The sequence below is a fragment of the Acomys russatus genome, chromosome 2, assembly GCF_903995435.1.
Source record: "Acomys russatus chromosome 2, mAcoRus1.1, whole genome shotgun sequence".
In the NCBI taxonomy this organism is placed as follows: domain Eukaryota; kingdom Metazoa; phylum Chordata; class Mammalia; order Rodentia; family Muridae; genus Acomys; species Acomys russatus.
This window is the reverse complement of record NC_067138.1, coordinates 44,570,409-44,594,975: the sequence shown is the minus strand read 5'-3', so window position 1 is coordinate 44,594,975 and position 24,567 is coordinate 44,570,409. Positions and strand designations below refer to the sequence as shown.

At 44.9% G+C, this 24,567-nt stretch overlaps 1 protein-coding gene across 1 annotated transcript; it reads left to right on the top strand.

The window, feature by feature from the left end:
* Positions 1-3,064: 3,064 nt before the first annotated feature.
* Prdm13 (PR/SET domain 13) lies at positions 3,065-10,351 on the top strand. The gene is given in 5 exon segments (XM_051160680.1): positions 3,065-3,125; positions 3,128-3,351; positions 4,866-4,997; positions 5,276-5,396; positions 8,655-10,351. Coding segments are annotated over 5 exon segments (2,235 nt in total).
* Positions 10,352-24,567: the final 14,216 nt, after the last annotated feature.

Genomic DNA, 24,567 nt, shown 5'->3' with positions numbered 1-24,567 from the left:
TCGCCACCTCGGGGTGGGGACTGTGCGACTCAGTAGCGGGGATATAGCAATTGTTCCGTGGTGACTCCTGGACCTACTCGGGGCAGCCAGTTCAGCCTCTGAGGGGACCCCGAGACCTAGGCCTTGCTTGGCGGAGACAGGTTGCCCGGAGGACCGTGTTCCCGGGACGAATCGCTGCGATGCGCCTGGAAGGGATGCGCGGCCTCTTTTCTTGCTGGCAGAGCGCGTGCGGCGCGGACCGAGGCGTTTGCCCCGACCTGGGCCGGGACTGCTGGCCAGACCGAGGGCTCTGAGAGCCGAGCAGGTCCTGGCCCCCGCGGCTCGCCTTTCCCGCCTGTGGCGACTCTCTCTGAGCAGGAGCCCTCCCTGGGCAACCTGTTACCTCCGCCGGAGCGGACTGAGGTTCACACTGGGCAGGCTGCAGGACCGCCCCAAACCACGCTCGCCTTGCACCTCCCGTGTAGGAGGGATTTCGCTTTAACAGGGCCTCTGGACGCCCATTTTAAAGTCGATAAAAAAGCCGTGTGGAATGTTTTGATTGAGTCTCAACATTGTCTTTGAATAAGGCTGAGACCATGTAATTAATGTGTCTTTTTAATAAGGGACAATACGGCCGTTCAAGCTATTTAATTTCATTTAATTTTCCATCCCATTTGCTGCACAGCCCGCTTTTACTTTTAACACCCAGCCTTTCACGGCCCATCTTGCTCCACTGGGCACATTAGATTGGTTTCACCCTTGCTTTTTAGGGGAGGAAAAATAAAAGAAAATGTGTTCCTTTTCTCCTTTGTAGACAATTTATTTCACTTGGGGAACTGCAACTCTGAGCCACAGGACAGAATAAAACTCGGCGAGCTGGTGTGAATGCCTCTGGCGCAGTCTCTTTCTTCTCGCAGAGCTGGGAACCAGTCACAATTGGCTATATTAATAAATAACTTTCCTCACAGTCGGCCTTTACATGGTCCTATTGATAAAATTGTTCGCGTGTCGTTCACGCTTTTTCACTGGTTAAGAAGGGGTAGGGAGGCGCCCCGAACCCAGGCCCTGCGCTCGCCCCTTTCTAGCTCTCAGGGATGGTTAGTTAAACTAGGTGTCATCCGGAGTCGTCAGGCCAGAGGTTATAGGGACATGTTCATGGCTTAAATTTATTGCCCTGGACTCATCGGAGAGGCTTCCGCAGCGCCCCCCTCCTAATCCCCTCCTCCGGTTTTGCCATTCATAGACCCTGGGATCAAAGGCTCTCTTCTATCTCTGGAGGATAGCTTTCTTTATCCTCTGGGAAGCAATCGGAAGGTTGAGCGTTGTGTTCTCTTAGAAAATAGTTCCAAGCAAGGCACAGCGCAGTCACATAGACATGGCTGCTCAAGGCCCACCGAGAGGTTCTCCCGTGTCCCAAGCAGGTATACCTATATAGGCTGTGGAGGGGACACCAGGTCTATCTTCTTTGTGTCCCAGCGTGGTCTTATCTTGATTTGCCTAGACTGAAGGCTTTTGACCTGACCTGGCTTTCCCCATTGCTGCAAACAAGGATTTTTGGGTCTTCATAATGCCATTGCTACGCACTTTCCCAATAAACTGGGGTGAAGAGTGGAACGGGAGGCAAAGGACCGTTTGAATGCAGCATTCCCTCTTTACAGATCGAGGCTCCAAGTAATTCCTGAAAGGTGTCGTGGGTCTTGGGTTAGTTTTCTGGTCCTGCCTATGGTTGTGAACACAAAATTCCAACAGAGGGCAGCTTAGTAAGCTACTTTAAGGGCTCTCTTTGACACGGGGACCGAAGTGTAGCCCTTAGCTGTTAGACAGAGCCACTCTCAATCCCTTCTTGGTCAAGGTCACCGGGAGGAACCAGTGAGCGTGCTGTTCTGGGTCCTCTGTTCTACTTTCTATGAGCACCGGGTCGGGTGGAGGTGGGGGTAGGAATGAGGTGGGAGCCTCTGCATGAGTTTCCTGGTGGCTCTAGTGATGGCAGAGTGGCGTTTGGAGGGGAATGGTGCCCGAATTCCCGCTTTGCCTCTCCTTTTCCGTCGAGAGACTGTGATGTTTTTGTTGTTGTTTGCTCTAAAAATAAGCACAAATTCAACCTTTTGGTTCTGTAGACGTTAGTGTCAGGTCTTCCTTCCCGTTTTAAACTTTAAAGCTAAAACAAGGTTTAAATTGATGGGTTGCCTGTGCAGGAGATGTGACTGATAACAGTGCTGGAGAGCTTCCTCCTCTTTGAGGCTGCAGCGTGATCCACACAGCAGATCTCCTACGAAGCTCTTGGCTTTGTGGCCGTTTTCCTACCCTCAGAAAGTGTGGGCCCTCAGTGCCCAGCGATGCTCAGCTAGCTTTCGTCCTCTCAAACTCTTCCGGTGGTTTCATATTTGGAGGCAAATCGGGGCTGAGGGAACAACTAAAGTGGTTCTAAACAGGGGACTGGCCTGAGCCCAATCCCCGAAATGGTACTATGGTCGTTATTTAAAAAGTGTAGGTATTTTCTGGTGTTTTCCCATCAAGTACCTGCCTAATTTCTGTATGGCACACGCCAGAAATCAATAGAAGTTAACAAGTCCTCCAAACAGTCCCCATCCCTTTGTTTAATCTCCTTTACAATAAAGCCAAGGGGGGAGAATTAAGAATCTTTGAAGTAGACCAAGGCTCAAAGGAATCAGCCAAGTAGACTTAAAGTAGTCACTTATTTCCCAAAACTGGTTTGTCGGTGAACAATAAAAGGAAGTAAAATTTATGGAGAAATTATACAGTGGATTTGTCACTTAAAATATCGTAACTGTCTCAGGGACAATACCCCATGCTGAGGATTAATGGTCCCGCCGGACCTTTGATTCACCAGCGCCTTTTCTTCGCCCTTGACAAATTGGATTTTTAGGAATGGGAAGGTCGCCTGGACCATTGTGTGCTAGCCATTCAGAGGCCTCGATTATGCAGGGGGCTGAGGGAACCACTCCATGTGACCCTCTCGGGTGGGACTCTGCAGCTGCTTCACAGCGCAACTCTCTCACCAAACTCCGCGCCCTTGCGCTCTCGGTGCCAAAAGGCGCCCGCCCGGATTGAAAAGGCGCAGTGCATGCCCGCCCGCGTCACTCCGCGGGCAGAAGACGCACGTCGGGGTGCGGCTCTCTCTTCGCATGAGGCTGCTCCTGGTTCTGTCACTTGCGCCCCGTGGAGGACCCGGCGAGCCCCAGTGCCTGCCTGGCGGCGGTGGCAACAATGCACGGAACTTCCCGCACTCCAGCCACCAGCGTGAACGCTGACTGCTGCATCCCGGCTGGCTTGCGCCTAGGGCCGGTGCCTGGCACCTTCAAGCTGGGCAAGTACCTGTCAGATCGCAGAGAACCAGGGCCCAAGAAAAAGGTACTAGGGCGTTCTGGACCTCCATCCCTTGCCATTCGCCTCCTATTTATTGCCCTGATCCAGAAATGGGATAGAGAGGAGCAGCAGAGAAAAGGGATACCTGCTAAATACGCAGATCATCCGATTATCCTTAGCATGTCTCATAACTGAACTGGATGTTGGGCGGGCTGAAGGGACCGCAGAGCTGAGCGAGAACGGATTCTAGAGCGCCAGGGTCTGTAGGTATGGGGGCCTCTGGGAAAGGGCAGTATCCCCAGAGCTCCTGGGTGTCCTCAGCAAGGTGATGGAGGCTCCTAACTCCTACCTTGGTCCTTGCTTCCTTTCCAGGCATACACTTTTCGCTGGAGGTATCGGGCAGGGAGGATTTTTCTCCCCTTCTGTTTACTAATATGAGGCTTAAATTTTGTTTTTAACAATCTAATCCCATTTCACCAAAGAGATACTTCTTGTGAGGCTCCTAGTTCTTGAAATATCCCCCCACCCGCTAACTTGCTTGTAGGTTTGGGTAGGAAACCCAGAGGATGAGCCAGGTGGTGATGAATTTTGATGGCTGTTAGGAGGTAGGGGAGCCCACCCTACTCAACTGGGGACGCACAGTTGGGACCCTTGCAGCTCGCTCTGAGAGTCCCAGAGAGGCCAGGTACAACTCTTCAACTCCGCCACCCCCTCCCCCGCAAACACACACACACACACACACACACACACACACACACACACACACACACACTTTAAAGGCTCTTGCCGACAGAGGGTGGGGTACGCCTTCAGAACCAAGGACTGGCAAACTGCAACCAGGAAATGAAGTCCAAACTCATTTAAGATGGAAAGTTGTTTTTTGTTTTTTGTTTTTGTTTTTGTTTTTGTTTTTTTTTTTAGTAGCCACCTAGAGCTTTCTTGTAAGACGTATCATTCGTATTTGAGCAGCAGGGCCTGAACTTTTCTCCTGGTGCCAGAAAAAGCCCCTAGTCTCTCATTCCGGTCTACACCCGGTTTTGTAGCTCACCACGCCTCTCTCTTTAACCGCAATTTAATTGCTTTTAAATGGCCTGCTAGCTGCAGGCAAAATTTCTCCGTGCTCGCTTTGTTCTGAGCATTTCACTGCCGAGTTCACTTGCACCTACGTGCTGTACAAGAGAATTGAGAGGCTGGGGAATAGGGTAGGAGTGCTGCACCAGCGTGCTTGAACTTGGAGGCACTTCTGTCCTGGTTTAAGGATCCCAGAACCTCATTTGGGGAAGAGGTGGGGCGCTTTGCAACAAGATGCACCCAGGAGCTCTGAGAATATTTCCAAGGTGGTGGTGGTGGTGGTGGTGGTGGTGGTGGTGGTGGTGGTGGTACTGTCTACTACTTAGCTCCCTCATTTTCCACCCCCTAAAGGATTATTCTCCCAGCAGCTCCTAGAGGTTGGTTAAAGAGAACATTTTTCTGAGTTGGGTGGGATGGAGGATACACTTTCCTCTGGGTTGTGAGCCTGGCTGTGGCATGTGGGGGAATGACCACTGCTTGTATTGCAGGTGCGCATGGTGAGAGGGGAGCTGGTGGACGAGTCAGGGGGCTCCCCTCTGGAGTGGATAGGGTTAATCCGGGCAGCCAGGAACCCCCAGGAACAGACTCTGGAAGCTATTGCAGACTTACCAGGAGGACAGGTACTGTCAGTGCCCCTAATCACTGTCAATTCCAATTCCATCTATTAATGGTCCCCAAGGCAGCCAGGCATTTAATGAGCAAAGAACTTTTGAAAGGAGAGAGTTCTCTCTTTAAACGTCCCAATGACCCTGTAAGGAAGATACTTTTGACTTTTAAAGAATGAAGACTGGGATCCCAAGCTATCTCACAGCTTCTTGTGGATCACACTGTCAGCCTTTGAACCTTTATTCTCAACCACCTGGGGAAGTGACAGAGAATCTTATTTTTTGTGTCCTAGATCTTCTATCGGGCATTGCGAGACGTACAGCCAGGGGAAGAGCTGACTGTGTGGTATTCTAACTCCTTGGCTCAGTGGTTTGACATCCCCACGACTGCAACTCCGACTCATGATGAGAAAGGTACTGCCTCTGAGAAGGTCTCCCCAACCGTGAGGGTGCCCAAGAGTAGAATCCAGCTCTTCTGGGTTGTGGGAACTGATCCCAGAACTGAGGAACGCTCTTTACACAGGCAGAGAGAAAACTGCTGCCTTAAAACCATTAGCAAGTGGTCCCCAACACCAGAGGAACACTCCTCATGAACTTCATGGGTTCCTTCATACCCATACTCTGACAGGTATCTACTCAGTTAAGAAACAGTAAAGGAGACTTAATATGCTACAACAATTACACTTGAGTTCTAGAGACCAAAGCTTAAACCTAGAATGCTTTTTAAGAAGGCATGAGGTTGCTCTTTTGGTTAGTTTTTCAGGAGAGTAATGTATTTGATGGCAGTTAGAAGCATTACAGTGCTTACACCTGGTCCCTTGGCGGTGGACACTAATATCCTTCTTCAAAATGGTATTTATTCATTTCTCCCTCATAAGCCTACTTAAGTTGAATCTGGGTATATCTCAGTTTCTTCGAAGGTTTATTTGATTCCTTCTAAGCCAAGAGCCAATTTATGCAAATTAAGGTACAGCAACTAAAAAGAAAAACATTTCCAAAGCCTCCACACAACACTGAAGGACATTTGCTATGGGAGGAAGATGATAAGGTGCTAATGTAGTTAAGGTCTTCAGACTCCATTCTCATCCTTCATAAGGCTTCCCCGGGTCCTCTCTCCCTCCCTTGCCAATTGTTTTGGCTTGTTTGTATTTTTTTCCCAAGAAGCTATTTATTTATAGACAACAAAAAAGTGTTCCAAAGTATTTTAATATGATCTCCTCCGGAACTGCTGCTCTATTGCACCCACTTAGAAACAGGTATATATTGATAAAAGTGTGGCAATTAGGAAACACTTCATGAGCCGGACAGGCTATTCAGAGCCCTGAGTCATTTCACTTCAAAGTGTCACTGTCCTCTGTAAATCAATCCGATTTGTTTTTTAAAATAGATACGTAGGTCTAATATTCATAAGAATTATCCTAATATAGTTTGTTCCTTGAACCACGTTATCAGATTATTTTGTCAATAATAAGTACAGCAGCGTTACGAGGAACTCTCAAATTTGACATGCTATAACAAATTGTGCCAGCCACTTCTACGCAGAATACTTTTCTGTAGGGATGACCAAACAGAGAAAAGCAACCTGTTTAACTGTGTATTTTATTTCTGACAGCTGGTTTTTATAAATGCCACATGACAACTGCTAATATAAAAAAAAAACAAACCATACTTTTCCTGTTAGAGAAGGTATATCCTATTTTGACCCTTGTATTTCTAGATTGAGAATGTCTGAAATCCTTAAAGTTACACGATGGGGAGGGGCAAAGTCACTTATGAAGAGTGTTTGGTTCACTTGGCAAGAGTTGAACTTTAGGGTCTGCAGAACCTGTTGATGAAGATAAGCTGGAAAAGTGATGTGTGGAATAACACACACACACACACACACACCTTAAACTTTGGGAAAAGAAAGAAATAAGTAGGGATACCATGATACCATATCCCTTTCCAACACTGGCTAACTGAAGTCAGTTTTAACTTCATAGAAGGATTAAGTTACTGACCCTTTGTTTTAAGAACAAGGTTTACTTGGCTCTGCTGGGCAGAATCATTCTGGAACACACTGAAAACTCTTTTGAGGAGCTGCAGCAAAGCAGCTTCTGAACTTCATACAATGCCAAGAAAACCAAGGGTCATCCATTTTTCTTTTTCCAAGAGTTGCTTTATGCACACAGGCAACAGGAATATTGAGATGTTCTTGTGTAAGTCTTCACCAAACAACTGGAATAGGCTATGATAAGCTAATCCTTCTGTCTCCCTATTTCTCCCAACTCTCCTTTGACCTCTGCTCCTCTCCTTTGAGACAGTCTTGCTATGTAACCCTGGCTGACTTGGAACTCTTTTTGTAGACCAAGCTGACCTCGAACTCCCAAAGATCTGCCTGTCTTTGCTTCCCAAGTGCTGGGAGTAAAGGCATGTACGACCATGCCTGGCTCTGTAGTGATGTTTTGAAAGTGTGAGTTGAGTGCACATAAAGGCTGAGAATGTAACTTTTCCAGTAAATCTTAAGAGATTTACAATGTACTTTCCTTGTGGTCCAATCAACTTCTCACAGGCACCTTTAGTATTATCAATCAATCACTTTAAAAAATAAACTGCATTGTATGCGCAGCAGTATGTAGAAATTAGTTTCCAGCACTGGATTAGTCTCTGGTTTGTGTTCAAAGACCCTAGCAAGTCAAAACAGTTATAATGTAAGAGACACAAAGAATTGACACTACAAGTGCACACACACACACACACACACACACGAACACACTACTTGTGGTAGAGAAATCTGCACCTTAAACGGCTGAGCTCATTTCTCATTTTTATATATTAACTAAATGAAATGTATCTTGCCTAAGCGCTTCCTAAGTTTGCATCTGTGCAGCTACCTAGGAGTTAATTAACTACAGGACAATGCTACATCATCTTTCTCAGAACACACCATCATCTATTATAGACTATCAGGAAGTAGGATTTTTAATCTCCAATCCAATCAGACGAAGCTAAAAAGGAAATAAGGATGCAAGTATTTTTGAAGAATAGCAAATCATAATCTTTATGTGGGGGCTCATTTGGTCACACTCCAGGAAAACCTCAGGCAAGTGGTTAAGACTGGGAGGGGGTAAAAAGGGCGGAGAGCAGACACAAAAGACATTGTTATATGAAAAGGAATGATTACATATGGCCCATACATACAGGACATTGTCTCGCCTGGTAATGAGGAGCTCACGACTATTAGATTGGCCTTTGTTTAGTTTTTCCAAACTCCTTGACATACGCCACCTATTCTGTAACCGCCAACAGATGGGCACAGCACAGCACAGCCTCAACACTTGATTTAAGGCAACAGCTGCTCTCTGCTCTTCCCGGCCAGCCTTCCTGAGCACTGCTCTTCCAAGAGAGATTTACTGTGAGGGCTTGGTGGAAGTCTTCATCGGAAAGGCCCGGGTCACCTGTTTTGCTCTTTAAGTAGGCCTTTGAGGATGGAGGCAACAAGAATTGACCATTTACAAGCGTTGGGAGGGTCTTGATAGGATTACTAAACTCTATCATTCTAAGACTTCACCCTTCAACCCGCCCCGCCCCCCCCCCCCAGCAGGTTAAAACTTGGGCTAATGCCTGTTGTGCTGGCGCTTTCTTTCTGGCTTTGCTTCTCACCTGGTTACTCTTCCACTCTTTTTTGCACAGGGGAGGAGCACTATATCTGCTGGTACTGCTGGAGGACCTTTAGATACCCTAACAGTCTCAAGGCACACCTGCGTTTCCACTGTGTGCTCAGTGGCGGCGGGGGCCGCGCCTTCCTGCATCAGGAGCATGCCTCCCGGCCTGGTGCTGCCCAGGTGGCAGAAGGTCTTGGCCTCCCTCCGAAACCAACTGCTTCGGACTTGACCGCGCCGGTCCAGGCAGCCTCTCTGCGGCCCCCAGCACAGGCCACTCAGTTTACTCAGGCCTGCGGGGCGCGGGAGAGCATCAAGCGCGAGGCTTCCTTGGCGCCCCCAGCCACCTCACCTCCCCCGGGCAAGTGGGGAGCTCCCAAGAAGGGCAAAGAGCAGCCAGACCGCCCCCTGGACGCGAGCGGGCCGGCCCGCGCCCACGGTCACTTCTTGGGGATAGTGGGCGGCTCCTCAGCGGGCAATGGGGGTCTGGCTTTCTACCCCGGTGTGCGCTCTGCTTTCAAACCCGCAGGCTTAGCCCGGGCAGCAGCTCAGGGCGACCCCTACCGGGAAGAGGGCGGCGGCAAGGGACCCGGGCTGGCTCTGGGCCGGCTGCTGGGCGGGGGCCGGATAGGAGGGCGCCCCGGCAATGGGGAGAACCAGGCGGGCCACCATCACCACCACGCTCATCACCATCACCACCACCCCAAGTGCCTGCTCGCCGGAGACCCGCCGCCGCCCGGCCTGCCGTGTCCCGGGGCCCTGCGTGCCTTCCCCTTCCTCGCGGGCCATCCGGAAGAAGCGTCCGCCTTCAAGCACGTGGAGCGCGCCCCTCCCGCCGCCGCCGCCACCACCGGGCTGCCTGCGGCGCGCTACGCTGCTCTCCCGGCGCCTGGGCTCCCCCTGGAACGGTGTGCGCTGCCGCCCCTCGACGCCAGCGGGCTCAAAGCTTACTCCAGTGGCGAGTGCAGCCCCCTGCCCGCCGTCATGCCTGCTTTCACTGTGTATAGCGGAGACCTGCTCTACGGGCCACCTGCCGCCTATTACCCTCTCAAGCTGCACTTGGGCGGGCTGCTCAAATACCCCGAGTCCATCTCCTATTTGAGCGGGCCGGCTGCTGCTGCGGCGGCGATCGGCCCTGCCGAGCTGGGCTCCCTGGCCAGTATCGACCGCGAGATCGCTATGCACACTCAGCAGCTGTCGGAGATGGCCGCCGGGAAGGGTCGCGCTCGGCTGGACTCGGGGACGCTGCCTCCAGCCGTAGTAGCCGCGGCAAGCGTCGGGGGCGGCTCCGGGAGCGCGGCAGGCAAGCCCAAGACGGGCCACTTGTGTCTTTACTGTGGCAAGTTGTACTCGCGCAAGTACGGGCTCAAGATCCATATGCGGACGCACACAGGCTACAAGCCGCTCAAGTGCAAAGTGTGCCTGCGGCCTTTTGGCGACCCCAGCAATCTCAACAAGCACATCCGACTGCATGCAGAGGGCAATACACCCTATCGCTGCGAGTTCTGCGGCAAAGTGTTGGTGCGCCGCCGAGACCTGGAGCGTCACGTCAAGTCCCGCCACCCTGGCCAGAGCCTGATCTCCAAGGCAGGTGAGGGCCCAGGAGCGGAGCCTGACTATGCTCTGGAGCCTGGGGATCCCAAGAGCGAGGACAGTGATGTGGACGTCTGCTTCACCGACGACCAGAGCGACCCTGAGGCTGGGGGCCGTGGCGAGCAGGACTCCTAACACGTCTTCCAAGGAAGGGGCAGGGACGTGGACTGAGTAGAGTGAGGTGGTGACAAGAAGGACTTGGCTAATACTGTCGTAATTTTGGGAGGGTGTCGGATTTGGAAAAGTGAGCCGCTCCAGTTCTGGAGTGGAGCAAAGTTTAAGGATGAGTTAAAGAAACAGTCAATGAACAACCCACAGGACGTGGGTAGGCCCCTGGACTCTGGCATAACCTTTCGTCTTGCAAACACTCTGGTCTTGGGGTCCAGGATCTCATCAATATAAGTATCTCAGTGCCCTCAAAGGTGATGATTTTAATTGGCACGCATTTTTAAAACGTTCTTTTCTGTGGGGGAAATCCGTGCCTTTTGAAAAGATGTTCCGCGTGAATTGTATGTTAAGTATTTCACTGCATAGCAGGCACAACAGTAGATGTGACACCCAAACACTTGTTTCCATTTTTCATCTGTTCTCTTGTCAGAGATCACTCTTTGTCACGTTGAGTTTACTGTGGTAGTGGATGTACAAATTGGTCAAGTTGCAACTATTTATGAGAGAATAATGATAAATGTAAAATAACGCATGAATCTAAGAGCACGCACTATATAAATAAAGTCCTATTTGGTAGAGTCCAGATGTTTATGTTGTTTTATAATGGATGGTGTACAGTGGACACAGTACTTTGCTCTTGTTTCCATTTTGTGCAATCTTTAAGAATAATAAAGATACAAATGAGAATTCTATTACTTGCTTATTTCAGATGACCATTTAAAGAAATAGTTTAATTTGAAGACAACCTTTGAGGAAACTTGACAAGTTAAGTCATAGAGGATTTATATTATTCACAGAATTAATGTTAATCAGGGTGTACCTAAAGCAGGCAAAAATCACTGGCTTCTAAAACCATTGTTAATCATGATACTTGTTTCTATGTTCACTTCAGGGACCTTCTAGAAAAAGCATACAACAAGACCAAAACAAAGCAACTTTACATATATTTCCTTGTCACAAAGAATCATGGAACTAGAATCAGTAAATTTTTTTGTCTACCCTTTTGACAGTTTACCTTGGGGATATAAGAGGAAATTTGTCCAAAGTCCTTTATGAGTCATACACTTTAGTATTAATTCAACAAACACTAAAGGTGGACCTATTTTGTTGGAGGGGCTTAAGTCTCCCTCCCCTTTTATTTCTTCCAACAACTTCGTGCTGTCAGTGTTGGTTCCATTTTACAGGCGAGAAAATGTCATTAGATTACGGTATGTAGACAATAATTAGAATAGCAAAATTGTTAGCAGTGACTGTATTTGCTATGTTTAAAAAGCGATGTTAGATATACATCCTAGGACTATTTCCCCATCTCCTTTTAGAAGTAGAGAATTAGGCCCTTAGTTAAAGGCAGGTACACTAAAGGTCCAGGTGTTAAAGAATTTGGTATGTTATCAGAAACTTTGGATAGGATTGGGATGGCCATGTTCGTCCAACCTTGTCCTTGAGTCCTGAATCCTGAATCCCATGGTTGTCTCCTGATTGGAAACATTGGCTTGGTCTCTAGGTGGTTGTCAGCACCTCCCTCCCCCCCCCCACAACCAAGAACATTTGATTTCTCTTAATGGGGATTAAAAAAAAAATTCTTTCTGTGAGAATACATGAAGGTATGTGTTGGAAAATTTAGGTTTTTGATATTAGCTGGCTTGACATTGTTTTCTTGTGTAAGACATAAAGGGATGTAGGGAGACAGAAATACAGAAACACACACACACACACACACACACACACACGGGAGGGGGGAAGAAGAGAACTCTTGTGGACATAATGGTAAACATACATTTGTTGAGGAACTATTCTGGACCAGATTCCTAAGCTATCTGCATTTTTTCCCTCTCCATAAAGGGGCTTCAGAGATGATCTTGAACATCTATGCTTGATACTCATGATTAGCATTTGCTTGCTAAACCTAGGTTCCATAATTCAGTTTTTCACCACTTGCTTAGTTATCATGTTTTTGTCCTTTGTAGCAATTGCCACTTGAAAGCAGATTCATCCTTGGGTAGAATATTGAAAAGAAAAAATTTTCCCTTTTGAAATCAGATTTTATAAGTCCTCAGGGAAAGTTAGAAAGGCTCCCAGGTTGGAAACACGGGAAATATTCTATTAGCTATAAAAGCAGCTCCTGCACTTTATTTCTACAACCACTACTAATTGCTGTGGTTCTTGTTTTGTGGGAAAATGGTCAATAAACAAACAAGTTAAGAATTGTTTGGTTAAATGAAATACATTGAGAATTGGTAAAAAAAATTTTTTTTAAATAAAACAAAAGTCCAGCCACCCATTTCTCCCTGTCAGAATAGACTGTAACATTAAAAATAAAAATTAAACATACATTTACAAAGCTCTTAATTGCAGCTTGTTTGTAATTTTCCAAAGTTTCCCTAAGACAATCCTCCTATTTGTTCATGCATGCATTCTAACTATATAAATAGTAAACATTATTTATCTCTATGTCTAAGTCAAATCAGTAAAACACAATCAGGTAAATGAAGTTTTCTCAGCCTTTTATTTTAAAGACAGAATTTTGCTATGTACCTTAGGCTGGCCTTGAACTCAGAGGAATCCTCCAGCCTTAGTGCCTCTACTTAGCGCTAGAATTCCAAGCATGTGTCCCTCTCTCTCTACTTCCCTTCACTCAATAATTCTTAACTTGGTGACCATAACTCATTCTGAGAGAGCAATACTAAAGGCACTGAATAGTTCCTGGATTTTAACAATTTTTTTTTGTACCAAAAGATAAATTAAAAGCAAGCAAGCAAGCAAAGGATGATGATTCATGCTTTCTAGAAGAGAAAGCCTCCGTATTGTCTAGCTTTAGTTAATTTGGATATTGAGAAGTTTTGCTAACTTAAATACATCAGGTACATCTGGGTTTGGGTTTTGTCTCTGGCACTTACTACTGTAACATTCTGTGCCAGACAGTCTGTTGCTACTGTTTCTTCGATTGTAACAGAGGACACAATAAGCAATGGAGCAGTTTTGAACATTCCGAGGTGATGCTGGTAAGTAGCTTAGAAATTATGCCTGGTGCACAGAAAGCTCTCATTTTTACTCTAGTAAGTAAGTCTCTGCTTCCATGTAAAAGACTTCACTGTAACGAGAAGGGCTGATACTAGGTTTTATGAGCGTTAGAAGCTTGTTCAGGACATCGGCTTGGTTTTGTTCTTCCAGTCCCTCGTGAGGTCACATCAATTTCAGTAAATAGAGGCCTTCTACACTTGGGAAAGTTTTTCAGACCTCTGTTCGGTTTCCATTGTAAGCCCAGAAGCCAGTTCCAAAGGCTGATGATCGGAGAAAATGCCATTTTCGTTTCCACTTACTAATTTTTCAAAAGCTTGCCTGGGCTGTGAGGGTTGAGTGTAAAGAGAAGCACAGGGCAGAGGCGGGCAAGCGCACACCTCCCTTCCGTGGTCTAGAGGAGAGCCAAGACTTGTAGAAGTGCCTTGGTCTGGCAGTGGTGGGGAATTCTAAACTCAGAGCAAGTGAATGGTTAGCGTTGTGGCTCGGTGAGCTGAGCGGACTAGACTGTCATTGTCATTATTCCTAAAGCCCCCATTGGCTCATGCCTTGCAGCTAGGGTGGCCATTGGTGGCGGACCCGCAGTGCTCTGGAGCCTGGGCGGTGGCAGCAGGGCCTTGGGGCAGTGTGGTGGCTTCAGGCCCGCCGCACTGTGGCAAGCTGTTGTTTACTAGCGCACTTTAAAGATTCAGCTTCGCTCCCAGAGAGCGGGAGTTTCCGGGTTGGGCGACTGAGCAAACGCCCTCAAAAAGCAGCCGAGGGGTTGCAGTCAGGCTCGTCCCGGTTCCGAGTCCTGCCTGGCTGTGGCAGGGAGCTGCGCACCAGCGCCCTGCGACCTTGCCATCTGCCGCCTCCCCATAGGGAAGAAGGCAGAAGCACAGCCACCAACGAGGTCATAGGTGACCCTTGGCCACCCAGGTGTGAGCAGAAGAGGGAGGACTCAACAGAAGGCGCAGCCCAAGTGTTTAGTTCCAGTAGGAGCTCCCGGGTAGCTCGCTAGGAGCTGGGCGACCTTCCTACAAAAGATGAAAGGAGAGCTTCTGTCATCTGCAACTATGGTTCAATTCAAATTAGGGGAAAACGTGCGACAGACAACTTGTTAATGCCTCTGACTTGGAAACCATCCAAACGTCCTACAAAAAGGGACCAAGATTTGGTGGATGGCTTTTTAAAAAGACATTGGTTTCATTTTTAGTACGTGTTCTTTAAACTTAAAAGTTCTACGTCAATAGATTAAAAAACTAAAACACAAGTTTGTTGAAAAATGTAGAAGTCATATCATCAAAGGGAAAATTGGTTGTTTGAGTTAAACAGATAAAGACAAACATTTTCACGTGAAGAGAATAAACTTAAATTTAAATTTCATTTAAAATGAAATACATAAGCTATCTAAATATCATGTTCTCACTTTCCCCCTATTTGTGTATTTTTTCATAGTTGGCGATTGTAGGACATGAATGCAAATGCACACTTCCTATATTTAATGTTGGCAGTGTAATAATGTTCCCGACGATACTTTAAGTAATGGATTGTTTAAAATCCAAGACTCTGTGAGAAGTTGTATCCAAACAGGAGACACTCAAATATAGGTTAGAACGCTGTGGGTGGAAATGACATATGTGACAGGAGACACATCCAGAGGAGATGCAACAGCAAATGTCTTTACATAAGACATTGACGGGCAAAGTGTTCTTTAATTTTTTTTTTTTAAATTCACTAAAAAAGAAACAGAAAGATAAGATTCTATATCTGACACTGGGAAGCACATTCCTGTATTTATTACCTTAAGGAAAATGGAGACATGACCAGGTCACATTCAAATTAACTTGGGGGTATTGGGCCACAGCAAAACACATCTGTGAGCAATAAAATGCTTTCAGGTATGCTAACAGTCACTCCAATGAGAAGTGAGTCAATGTGGCCTGTCACATTTTATAAGCTTATTTGTGATTTTCAGAAAGCAGGAGAAAGAAATGTCTTAGCAATCAAGATGTTCTAGAGGGAAGAGAATACACAGGGAGTTGATAGGATAGGCTTTCTAAACTATTTAAGGCTAACATCCTGAAATCTGGTCCCAGGGCGATGGCTTTGGCATCTATAGGTATTTGTACACGTACTGTTTCCCCTGTTTGGAAAATCAATTTGTGTATTAAAGACTTGAATTGGTGCCTGGTGAATGTTCAATGTTCTCATACAAATGTGTGTGTGTGTGAGAGAGAGAGAGAGAGACAGACAGACAGACAGACAGAGACACACACAGAGAGAATTTATTTTGCCCTAAAAGCATTCCTTTCATTAAATCTTTATTATCTCATTTCATCTTTGTAACAGTTTATATCCTAAATGAGGAGTAATTGAATCATATGTTTTACAACCAGTGAAACATTTCCCTGAGATTCATTCCTCTTCCTACTGGATCCACAGACTCACTTTTAATATACTACCCATGGTTTCTAAAACACTATTTCCTGTATAAATGGCCTATAAATACTTGAAAAAGTGTTCAGCATCCTTAGCCTTCAGAGAACTGTATATTAAAACATTTCTGGGGTTTCATCATACAGGAGTGAGAATAACTCTTACCAATAAAATGAATAACATCAAATGCTTGTGACAATGTGGGGGAACTCCTTCACACTGCTGGTGAGATGCAAACTAGTGCAATCATTATGAAAGTCAGTGTGACGTTTCCTCAAAACTAAAAATAGAGCCAGCATATGACCCAGGTATACTATTTCTGGGGATATCACCGCAAGGACTCTTAAGTGAAGATATTAGGTATATATTTACATATCTTTGTTTATCAATCTGTCATGCATAACAACTAAGAAACGGAGCCAGCCTACATATTCATCAACAGATGAAAAAAGAGAAGGCGATACATATACATAATAGAATTTTATTCAGTCACAAGGAAAAGTTAAATCATGACATTTGCAAGAAAATGGATATAACTGGACACCATTACATTGAGGGAAACAAGCTAGACTCAAAGAAAAATGTTTCCTCACATATATTTTCTATCACATATAGAATATAGATTCAAATCTATATGTGTCTGTGGGCACACATGCATGTGTGTAGGTGATGAAAATAGAAAGAAAATCTAGGAAGGGAAGGAACAAATCTTTTTTCTTCTTTTTTTAAAAATTAATTTATTCTTGTTACATCTCAATGGTTATCCCATCCCTTGTATCCTCCCATTCTTCCCTCCCTCCCATCTTCCCCTTTCTCCCCTCCCCTATGACTGTGCCTGAGGGGGACTTCCTCCCCCTTTATATGCTCATAGGGTATCAAGTCTCTTCTTGGTATCCTGCTAGGGAAGGAACAAATTTTAAGGGAGATAGTCGGGAGGAGAAAAGAGTGACTCCTGACTTTTTAGGGGAGGGAAAGGGCTGTCAGAAGGGAGTTGGGGACATGGAGGAGAGTGTTAGAGGGGGCTGAATCAGAACAAAGAATATGGATATATATGTTGAAAATGTCACAATGAAACCAACTTCTTTGTAAGTTAATTATAACTAATAAAAATATAAGATACCATAAAGCATTACTACCTGAAAGGGACATTGTTTTGAGCAGGGATGCTGAAGGGCACTCACAGTTCAGTGGTTCCCCAGGCTTTACCGTTGAAGGCAGAGTTTAAATTAGAGGCCACCTTTGGCCTGGAATGACTATAATTCCGGCACATCCCTATAACATTGTCTCCAGTCCAATACAGCCTCACTTGATCTCGTTAAACACAAATTTGTAAACAGGGTTGGGTCTATGTTGGCAAATGCATGATAGCTTGGTTTTATTTTTTCAGGACAGAAAACTGCCTACTTTCTATTCTGATATTGACTTTTATGATCGGAGATTGCCTGTGATGCAGTTTAATGTTGCAATGCTTCAGGCAGCAGGCTAGCTTTCAGGCAGGTGCTGAGGTGGGATTTGCTGGTCTGAAGTAGCCTTACCAATGGCAAAGCCGACAGTGACCACAGAGAGGGAACTGAGGGTACAAACTAAAAGTAGAGCACCAGGCACATAACCACCAAGACAGAGCTCAGCAGAGGCAGAACCTTTGTGGATAGCAGTGAGCAGTATGGGGCCACATTAGAGCCAGAAGATTGGGCTGTGAGAGGAGTGATGGAGAGCATGATCAGAAATTGCTGGAACCAGATAGAGGGATTATTAGTATGTTTAAAAAATATTTAGTGTATGTGTGTATGTCTGATTATATTCATGTACACAGCATGCATTCATAAACATTTGGGAGAGTGAGGGAAGAGGGCACTGGATTACCTGGAACTGGGTTACCGGAAATTTTGAACTTTCATGTGGGTGCTGGAATTGGCCCTCTGCAGGAGTAGCAAGTGCTCTTGGCTGTTGAACCATCTCTCTAGCCCAAGGATTTATGTACAAGTTAATCATGTGTTTTAACCTGGTACTGCCTGGTATTTTGAAGGTCAAGCTATAAGTAAGTATATTTAATTCCATCTAATTTCTATTTTTCTGCCAGTCTATGGTTTACTACTACTGCTAAGTGCACATATTATGAATCTTGCTGTCAAGAGATTTTTAGAAGATTTTACATTATTATGCTGTGTTCATTTATAAAAGTGGAACCCCCAATTCTATGAGATTCAGAACCAACACTATGTTGGTATTCACTGTGAAATAACTTATTATCATTTGTATATGCATGAACGTACATGTGTGTGTGTATGTGTGCATGGATGTTGAAGCCAGAGGTTGATGTCATGCTTTTTCATTAAACACTTTCCATCTTAGGTTTTGTTTTTATTTGTTTGTTTGTTTTTTGCATGAACACCTGCAGGCCAGAAGAGAGCATCAGATCACATTATAGATGGTTGTGAGATATCATGTGGGAATTGAACTTAGGACCTCTGGAAGAACAGTCAGTGCTCTTAACCTTTGAGCCATCTCTCCAGACCCCCATCTTAGTTTTTGAAACAAGGTTTGTTACTGATCCTGGAGCTCCCAGCTAGGCTTGGCTGCCTGTGTAGCAAGCCCTAAACATCTTTCTGTCTCTGCCTTCTTGGTGCTGGGATAACAGGCAGAGGCTGCTGTACCCATAGGTTTACATGGGGGGATAGAAGTCAGGTCTTTATGCTTGCGTGTCAAGCATATCTCTCATTTCCCTCTCTCTGTCCCTCCCCCTCTCTCTTTTTCCTATTTATCAGACTTAATTCACTTTGATTTTGTGATATGAAAATCCTATGTAGTAGTCACACCTGGATCCTGGATCCTTTGAATGGAGTCCGTGGTGTGGATTTTTTCAAGATAGTAAATTCCTGATAGAGACTTGGTAAACACAGTCTTCTTCTAGAGATTGAGGGTCAGGGAGCTGTAAGTCTTGGAGGTAGCATCAAAGATGGCCTTGGCCAAGTTGCCCAAGGTGACAATATTACCCTGGGGCTGATGTGTAGCAGTCCTCATTGGCTGTCAGTAGCAACTTCTTGGGCATAGGAGCAGAAATGATGTCTGTTTTTCTGGGGGCAGGGAGGAGGCATCTTAGTGCAGAGCCACAGCAATACTCTATTGTTATTTTTAAAAGATTTATTATTTGTGTGAGCATTTTGTCTGCATATGTGTACATTGTGTGTGCCAGTGCTGGAGGAGGTCAGAAGAGGGTGTCAGATCCACTGGAACTGGAGTTGCAGACATTTGTCTGGGAAATGAACCAGGTCCTCTGCAAAAAGCAGCCAGTGTTCTTAAGCATGAAACATTCTTTCAAGTCTCAACACTTTATTATTTTTCATTTTATTACATTGAATTTTTTTTGTCCGTGTCTGTGTCTGTATGAGTGCAGACACATGTATGCCATGTATACATGTATACATGCCATGTATACATGTATGCCGTGTATACATGTGAAAACCAGAAGATATCTTGAAGGAATCAATTCTCTCCTCCCACTGTGTGGGTCTGGCTTTACTAGGAGGCGACTTTACCTACTTAGCCATCTTGCCTGCCCAGCAAGTACATTATGATTGAGCCATCTCTCTGATCTTTATTGTTATTTCTAATATACTCTAGCCTTTCATTTTTTAATTTATCATCACTAGTGTATGGTATATGTGAGTGTTGCTACACACTTGTATGCACATGGAGGTTAGATGACAAATTTCAGTAGTTGATTTTTTCCTTCCACAGCATGTCCTAGGAACTGAGCTCAGGTTGTCAGGCTTGCCTGGAAAGTGCTTTTATCCACTGAACCATCTTACCTGTCCTAGTCTTTGCTTTTAAAGTACAAACAACCAACAGTTGTTGAAGGAGTATCTTGTGTATTGTATGGATGTAGTACCTGTCAATAATCAATCCAATGGCCTATAGCCCAGGCAGAAATAGAAGGTGGGACATCCGGCAGGAGGAAGAAATTCTGGTATGGAGCCAGGTGTGGGATATTCAGCCAGCAAGATGAGGACAGACAGACACATGGTACCTGAGCCCAGGCAACCAGCCACATGGCAGAAGTAAATTAGTATAAATGGGTTATTAAGCTATGAGCTAGTTAGAGAAAAGCCTAGCACTATGGCCTAGGCATTTGCAAGTAATATTTAGAGTTTCATGACTTATTATTTCCATGGAGTTATGGGGGCTGGACTAAAAGCACCAAGCCATACCAGAACAAACAGTATATATATTCTCATTTTCTCCTTGTTATAAAGAGAATGTCCTTATTCCTTTCTCTCTTTTGCTGTTGCACAGCACTCTATTGTGTAGGAGTACAAAGGACATCTAGCTAGTTCTTCTCCTGATGGACATTCAGGCTGTTGGAATGTTTCAATGGATAGTTAATGCTAAGTAATTTTGTAGAAAGGCTGCAGGTGTCTTTTAGAAGGCTTGCCGTCATTACAGTAGGAAGATCCACTGAGAAAATTGATGACCAGGACAGTTTCAGGAGAGAATGAATCTCTCTCCGAAGGATGCTGGGATACTTGTTTGCTCTGTTATTCTTTCCATACTTGGAAGATACAGTCTCTTCAGTTCTTGACTACACTTATAGTGAGACAGCAGTAGAGCATCCGCTCTGTCTCTTCTTTTCTTTTCTTTTTAGGATTTGCCAAGACATGGTGGGAATTCTTGATTACAAAATTGTGCCTTTCTAGGTCAGGCAACTTTTAAAAATTATTAATTGATTAATTAATTGTTTCTATAGCATGGGTTGGCCTTAATTTCGCTATGCGACTCCTGATCCCCCTGCCTCTCTCTGTTTATAATTCTAAATTCTGGGGTTTCAGGTTTATGCCACATCACCTGGGCAACATGGAAATTTCAATGCTAGTCTAATATGGAGAAGGAATGTTGTGTGCATGCAAGTTCTTTGCCATGAATACTGTTATTGAGTTGTTTTCCCTTGATGGAACCATTGGAACTTACACATAAAAATGCCACTGGAATTATTATGCAGGCCTGTAACTGGATGACTGTGGTAAGTAGCAGGTACTGAGCACAACCCCCGCCAGCTGTAGAAAAGCACTCCAGTAGGGAGACAAACGAATGCAAATGAGATGTACTTGGCCATGGAACAAAGATGAAAATGACATTCACTTGTAAATGAGTTTTCTGTGTTTGATGTAAACAGAATGTCTCACATTTTGTAGGAAGGCCTCCGTGACCTTAGGACAGTCATTGAATATGTTACACAAGGCTGCACATGTTTCTTACAGTTTGATCATCTGCAGTGTATCTCGTGACGTAACGGTTTCTAGGTTTTTTTTTAAAATTTATATAGACTATTTTTCATGAATTTCTGTTTTAGGAGATGGCCTGAGAGATATAACGAGAAGTTTCTCTTTGGACAGCCCTGGAATAAAACTTAAATCTGGCACCTTGATCTCAGATTAGGGAAGAGCCCTTCTGATAGAGTCAGGATGAAGAGGAAGGAGAGCAGCCTCTTAGCTTGGCCATTTACTGCTAACCATGGTCCTAGCCCACACATGTGTTCAGACACTAGAAAGATTGCTACGTGACTTTACTTTCTGAACATATTCATCTGTTGACGCCAGTTTTAAACCTCCCCTCATTTCTCCTTATCCCTGCGTAGAATAGTAGCCCTTAAAGTATTTTGTAAGCAAATGACAGCCTATGCTCAAACCATGTACCTTGCAAAGTAAAGTGACTGAATACAAAGGACCACCTGGTGTGGAACTGGGGCATGTGGAGTTGCCTGATGCGATGAATGAACAGCAACTACAATAAAAAATCACCTTAGCTCAAGGTTTAGTGAGCCACCCTTTGTCAAATAAGGCATAAAATGAGTGATGAAGACACCCAAGGTTGACCTCTGCCCTTTACAGGCTGGTGTACACATGGATACACACACACACACACACACACACACACACACACACACACACAGAGGAAAACATACCTCAGAGTTGCTGAGAATTCCATGGGTATTTGAGAATCACCTGGTCCTCCTCAAAGTTCCCGTCTTATTGAACATTGATGAAACACTGGTGCCTGAAACACAGTTTGCTTAGTGTGGCTAAGCTGCTCCAAGCTGCTCCTGTTCTAATTGAGGAGGCATGTCCGGGAGTTGGAGCTGACTACACTGACTACACTGTGTGGTGAGTGTACTGACAAACTGATCCACTGAGGAAGGGGCCCTCCTGTCTCAGAGGGAAGAGGGTCAGCGCAGAAGCCACACAGGTGAACATCCACTCTCATGTACACAGCGGGCAAAAAACGCTGAACATGTACACAAAGATTGCCTCTGATTATGATGTTTACCAAAGGATATGTGTTATAAATGAATACTGGAAAATTACATGCAAAACATTGGCAGTCTTTGTGCAGGGCATATAGTCTTCTGATTGAGTTTGCTGCCTTTGGGTTTCCCACTAGCAAGTCTAGTTTTATTGCTTTGATTTGGGAATAGATTTCTAAGTACATTATTGATCTTATAAGAAGTTAACCCTTAGAATTTTAGCACGCATTGTACCCCATTAAAGGCAATTAATTCTGTAACAACATCTAATACACAGGCCATAGATAAAAATTGCTGTTTCTTTTCAAAAACAAAAAAACTTGATAAAGCTGCCCATCTCAGTGTGGCTGTTCACTGCTGGCTAGAGGGCCCTCCCTGGAGCCACCAGGCTGCTGGCTGGGTAGAACTGTCCACCAGGCCCTGGGCCACTTGGTGTGGAAGATGGAGGAGGAGGACAGCTGGCTCAGAGCCGGGAGGAGGAGGGGGACAGGCTCTTAGACCTTTGGCGCCAGCTGGCAGCAAGCATGGGAAAGCAGCCAGTAGGTCTGTGCTTGGGGTGAGGAACCTTGCCACACTGTCTTTGTCAAGCCAGTTGTTCAGGTCCCGTGTTTTCTCACAGGGCTCCCCACTTGCTTGGTGACAGCTACCAACCATCTCCTTCAGCTGCTGACTCACTTTCCCCGTGGTTGTCTCTCTTAATTAGCTGGACCTTTTGAATGAAATCAGGCCTAAAAAACAAAACAAAACAAAACAACAACAAAAAACCAAAAACCTAAAACAAAACAAAAAACCCAAGCAAACAAGCAAGCAAACAAAAAGCCCTGTATGGAAGGATGTGACTACTTGATTAAGCTGTCAAGAATATCTTGTAACCTGCATGAAACAAAAAAGCAAAGCAAACCAGAAATGGAGTAAAGCAACCGAGCAAGAGATATTTTAATATGAATTCCCTGAGATAGGTAGCGCAGAGGAAAAGGTGAGAGGATGCCTCCCTTGATGCCTTAAATCTTGTTTCCTTTACTTCTGCGTGTTTTAAAGTTCAAACTTTGCATCAGTCCAGCTGTTGATGCTATACCTCTGACTGAACTGACAAGTGCTCCCTAGCATCATCTACTCCCCAATCCATAATGGATTTTTTGCAGCAATCTTAAACTGTTCTTTTTACAGCTGAATTTGGTATTCACGTGAGGTCTACTCCTAGCAATTCTTTACATTTGTTTTTTGTTGTTGTCACGTTCCTCAGCTGGTTTCAGTTTCTGTGAGGATCATTTAGATTAACGAATCATTTGGGGAACAACTAAAGATATGGTTAGGGCTACAAAGTTCCTATGTTTTGTCCCAGGAGGCAGGTAATATATGCTTCAGTTTTAGAGATAATTAATTCCTAAATTCAAGGGTAGCCAGGATTCAAGCATGGAGAGCTACATTTTCAACCCAGTAACTGTGTGAGTGTGCCAGTGTGCATGCGTTTGACTGTAGGGGTGTGTGTGTGTGTGTGTGTGTGTGTATGTGTAGGGGGATTGGGACAACCTGAAGTGTCTGCCCTTACCCTTCACCTAACTTGTGCCAGGGTCTTCTGTTGTTCACTGCTGAGTGTGTAAGACTCTCTGGTTTGAGAACTTGCAGAGATTCTTCTGTGTTCATCTCCTGCCTCTCTGAGGCATTACTGGATTGCAGATATGTGTCACAAGGCTTCATGTGGCTTACAAGGATTCAAACTCAGGTCCTCACTCTTGAACAGCGAGAACTTTATCCTCTAAGCCATCTCCCAACTTGGTAACCATCTTTTTTTTTTGAAAAATTTTTTATTATGTTTGACAAACTTGAAGTAAACATCTTTCCTGTCTTATTGGATCTAAATTTCTGGATGGAGATTAATATCTATCATATCTCATCTCTATTAATGTAAAACATCTATCTTGATCTAAATATGTCTTAACCCCTAACCTACTAAGCTTAATTGAAAGACTAAACCATCTGGTCTTCAAACCCATCAGAGACTTGAGAAGGGATAAAACTTAAATACCTGAGTGAACCCAGAGTGTAGGTTAGCAGCTTCCAAAATGAAAAAAATGACTGATACACTTTACTGACTGAACAGTCACCCAGCACTCTCTGTAACTTTGGAGCATCTTCAGCCTTCTGGCCCAATATATCTGACAGACATATTAGTGAGGCAGGAACTATTGAGTACTTGCTTACCCTGTTTTGGCAGAGTTTGGTCAACTCTACCTGCATCTAAACTTGCCCATTTTTTTTTTTTTTTGGCATATTTCTGTCTGTGGCAGAAATGAGGACACTTTGCCCAGTGGCTTGTTTGCCACATTTGAAGTCATCTCCCTAAGAAGCTTCTTTGATGCTCATCTTCTTTGAGGCAGGCTGGGTGTTGCCAGGAGTTAACTTGTCATAGACTCTTTAGAATAACAAAAACATCTTTAATTGCCATATT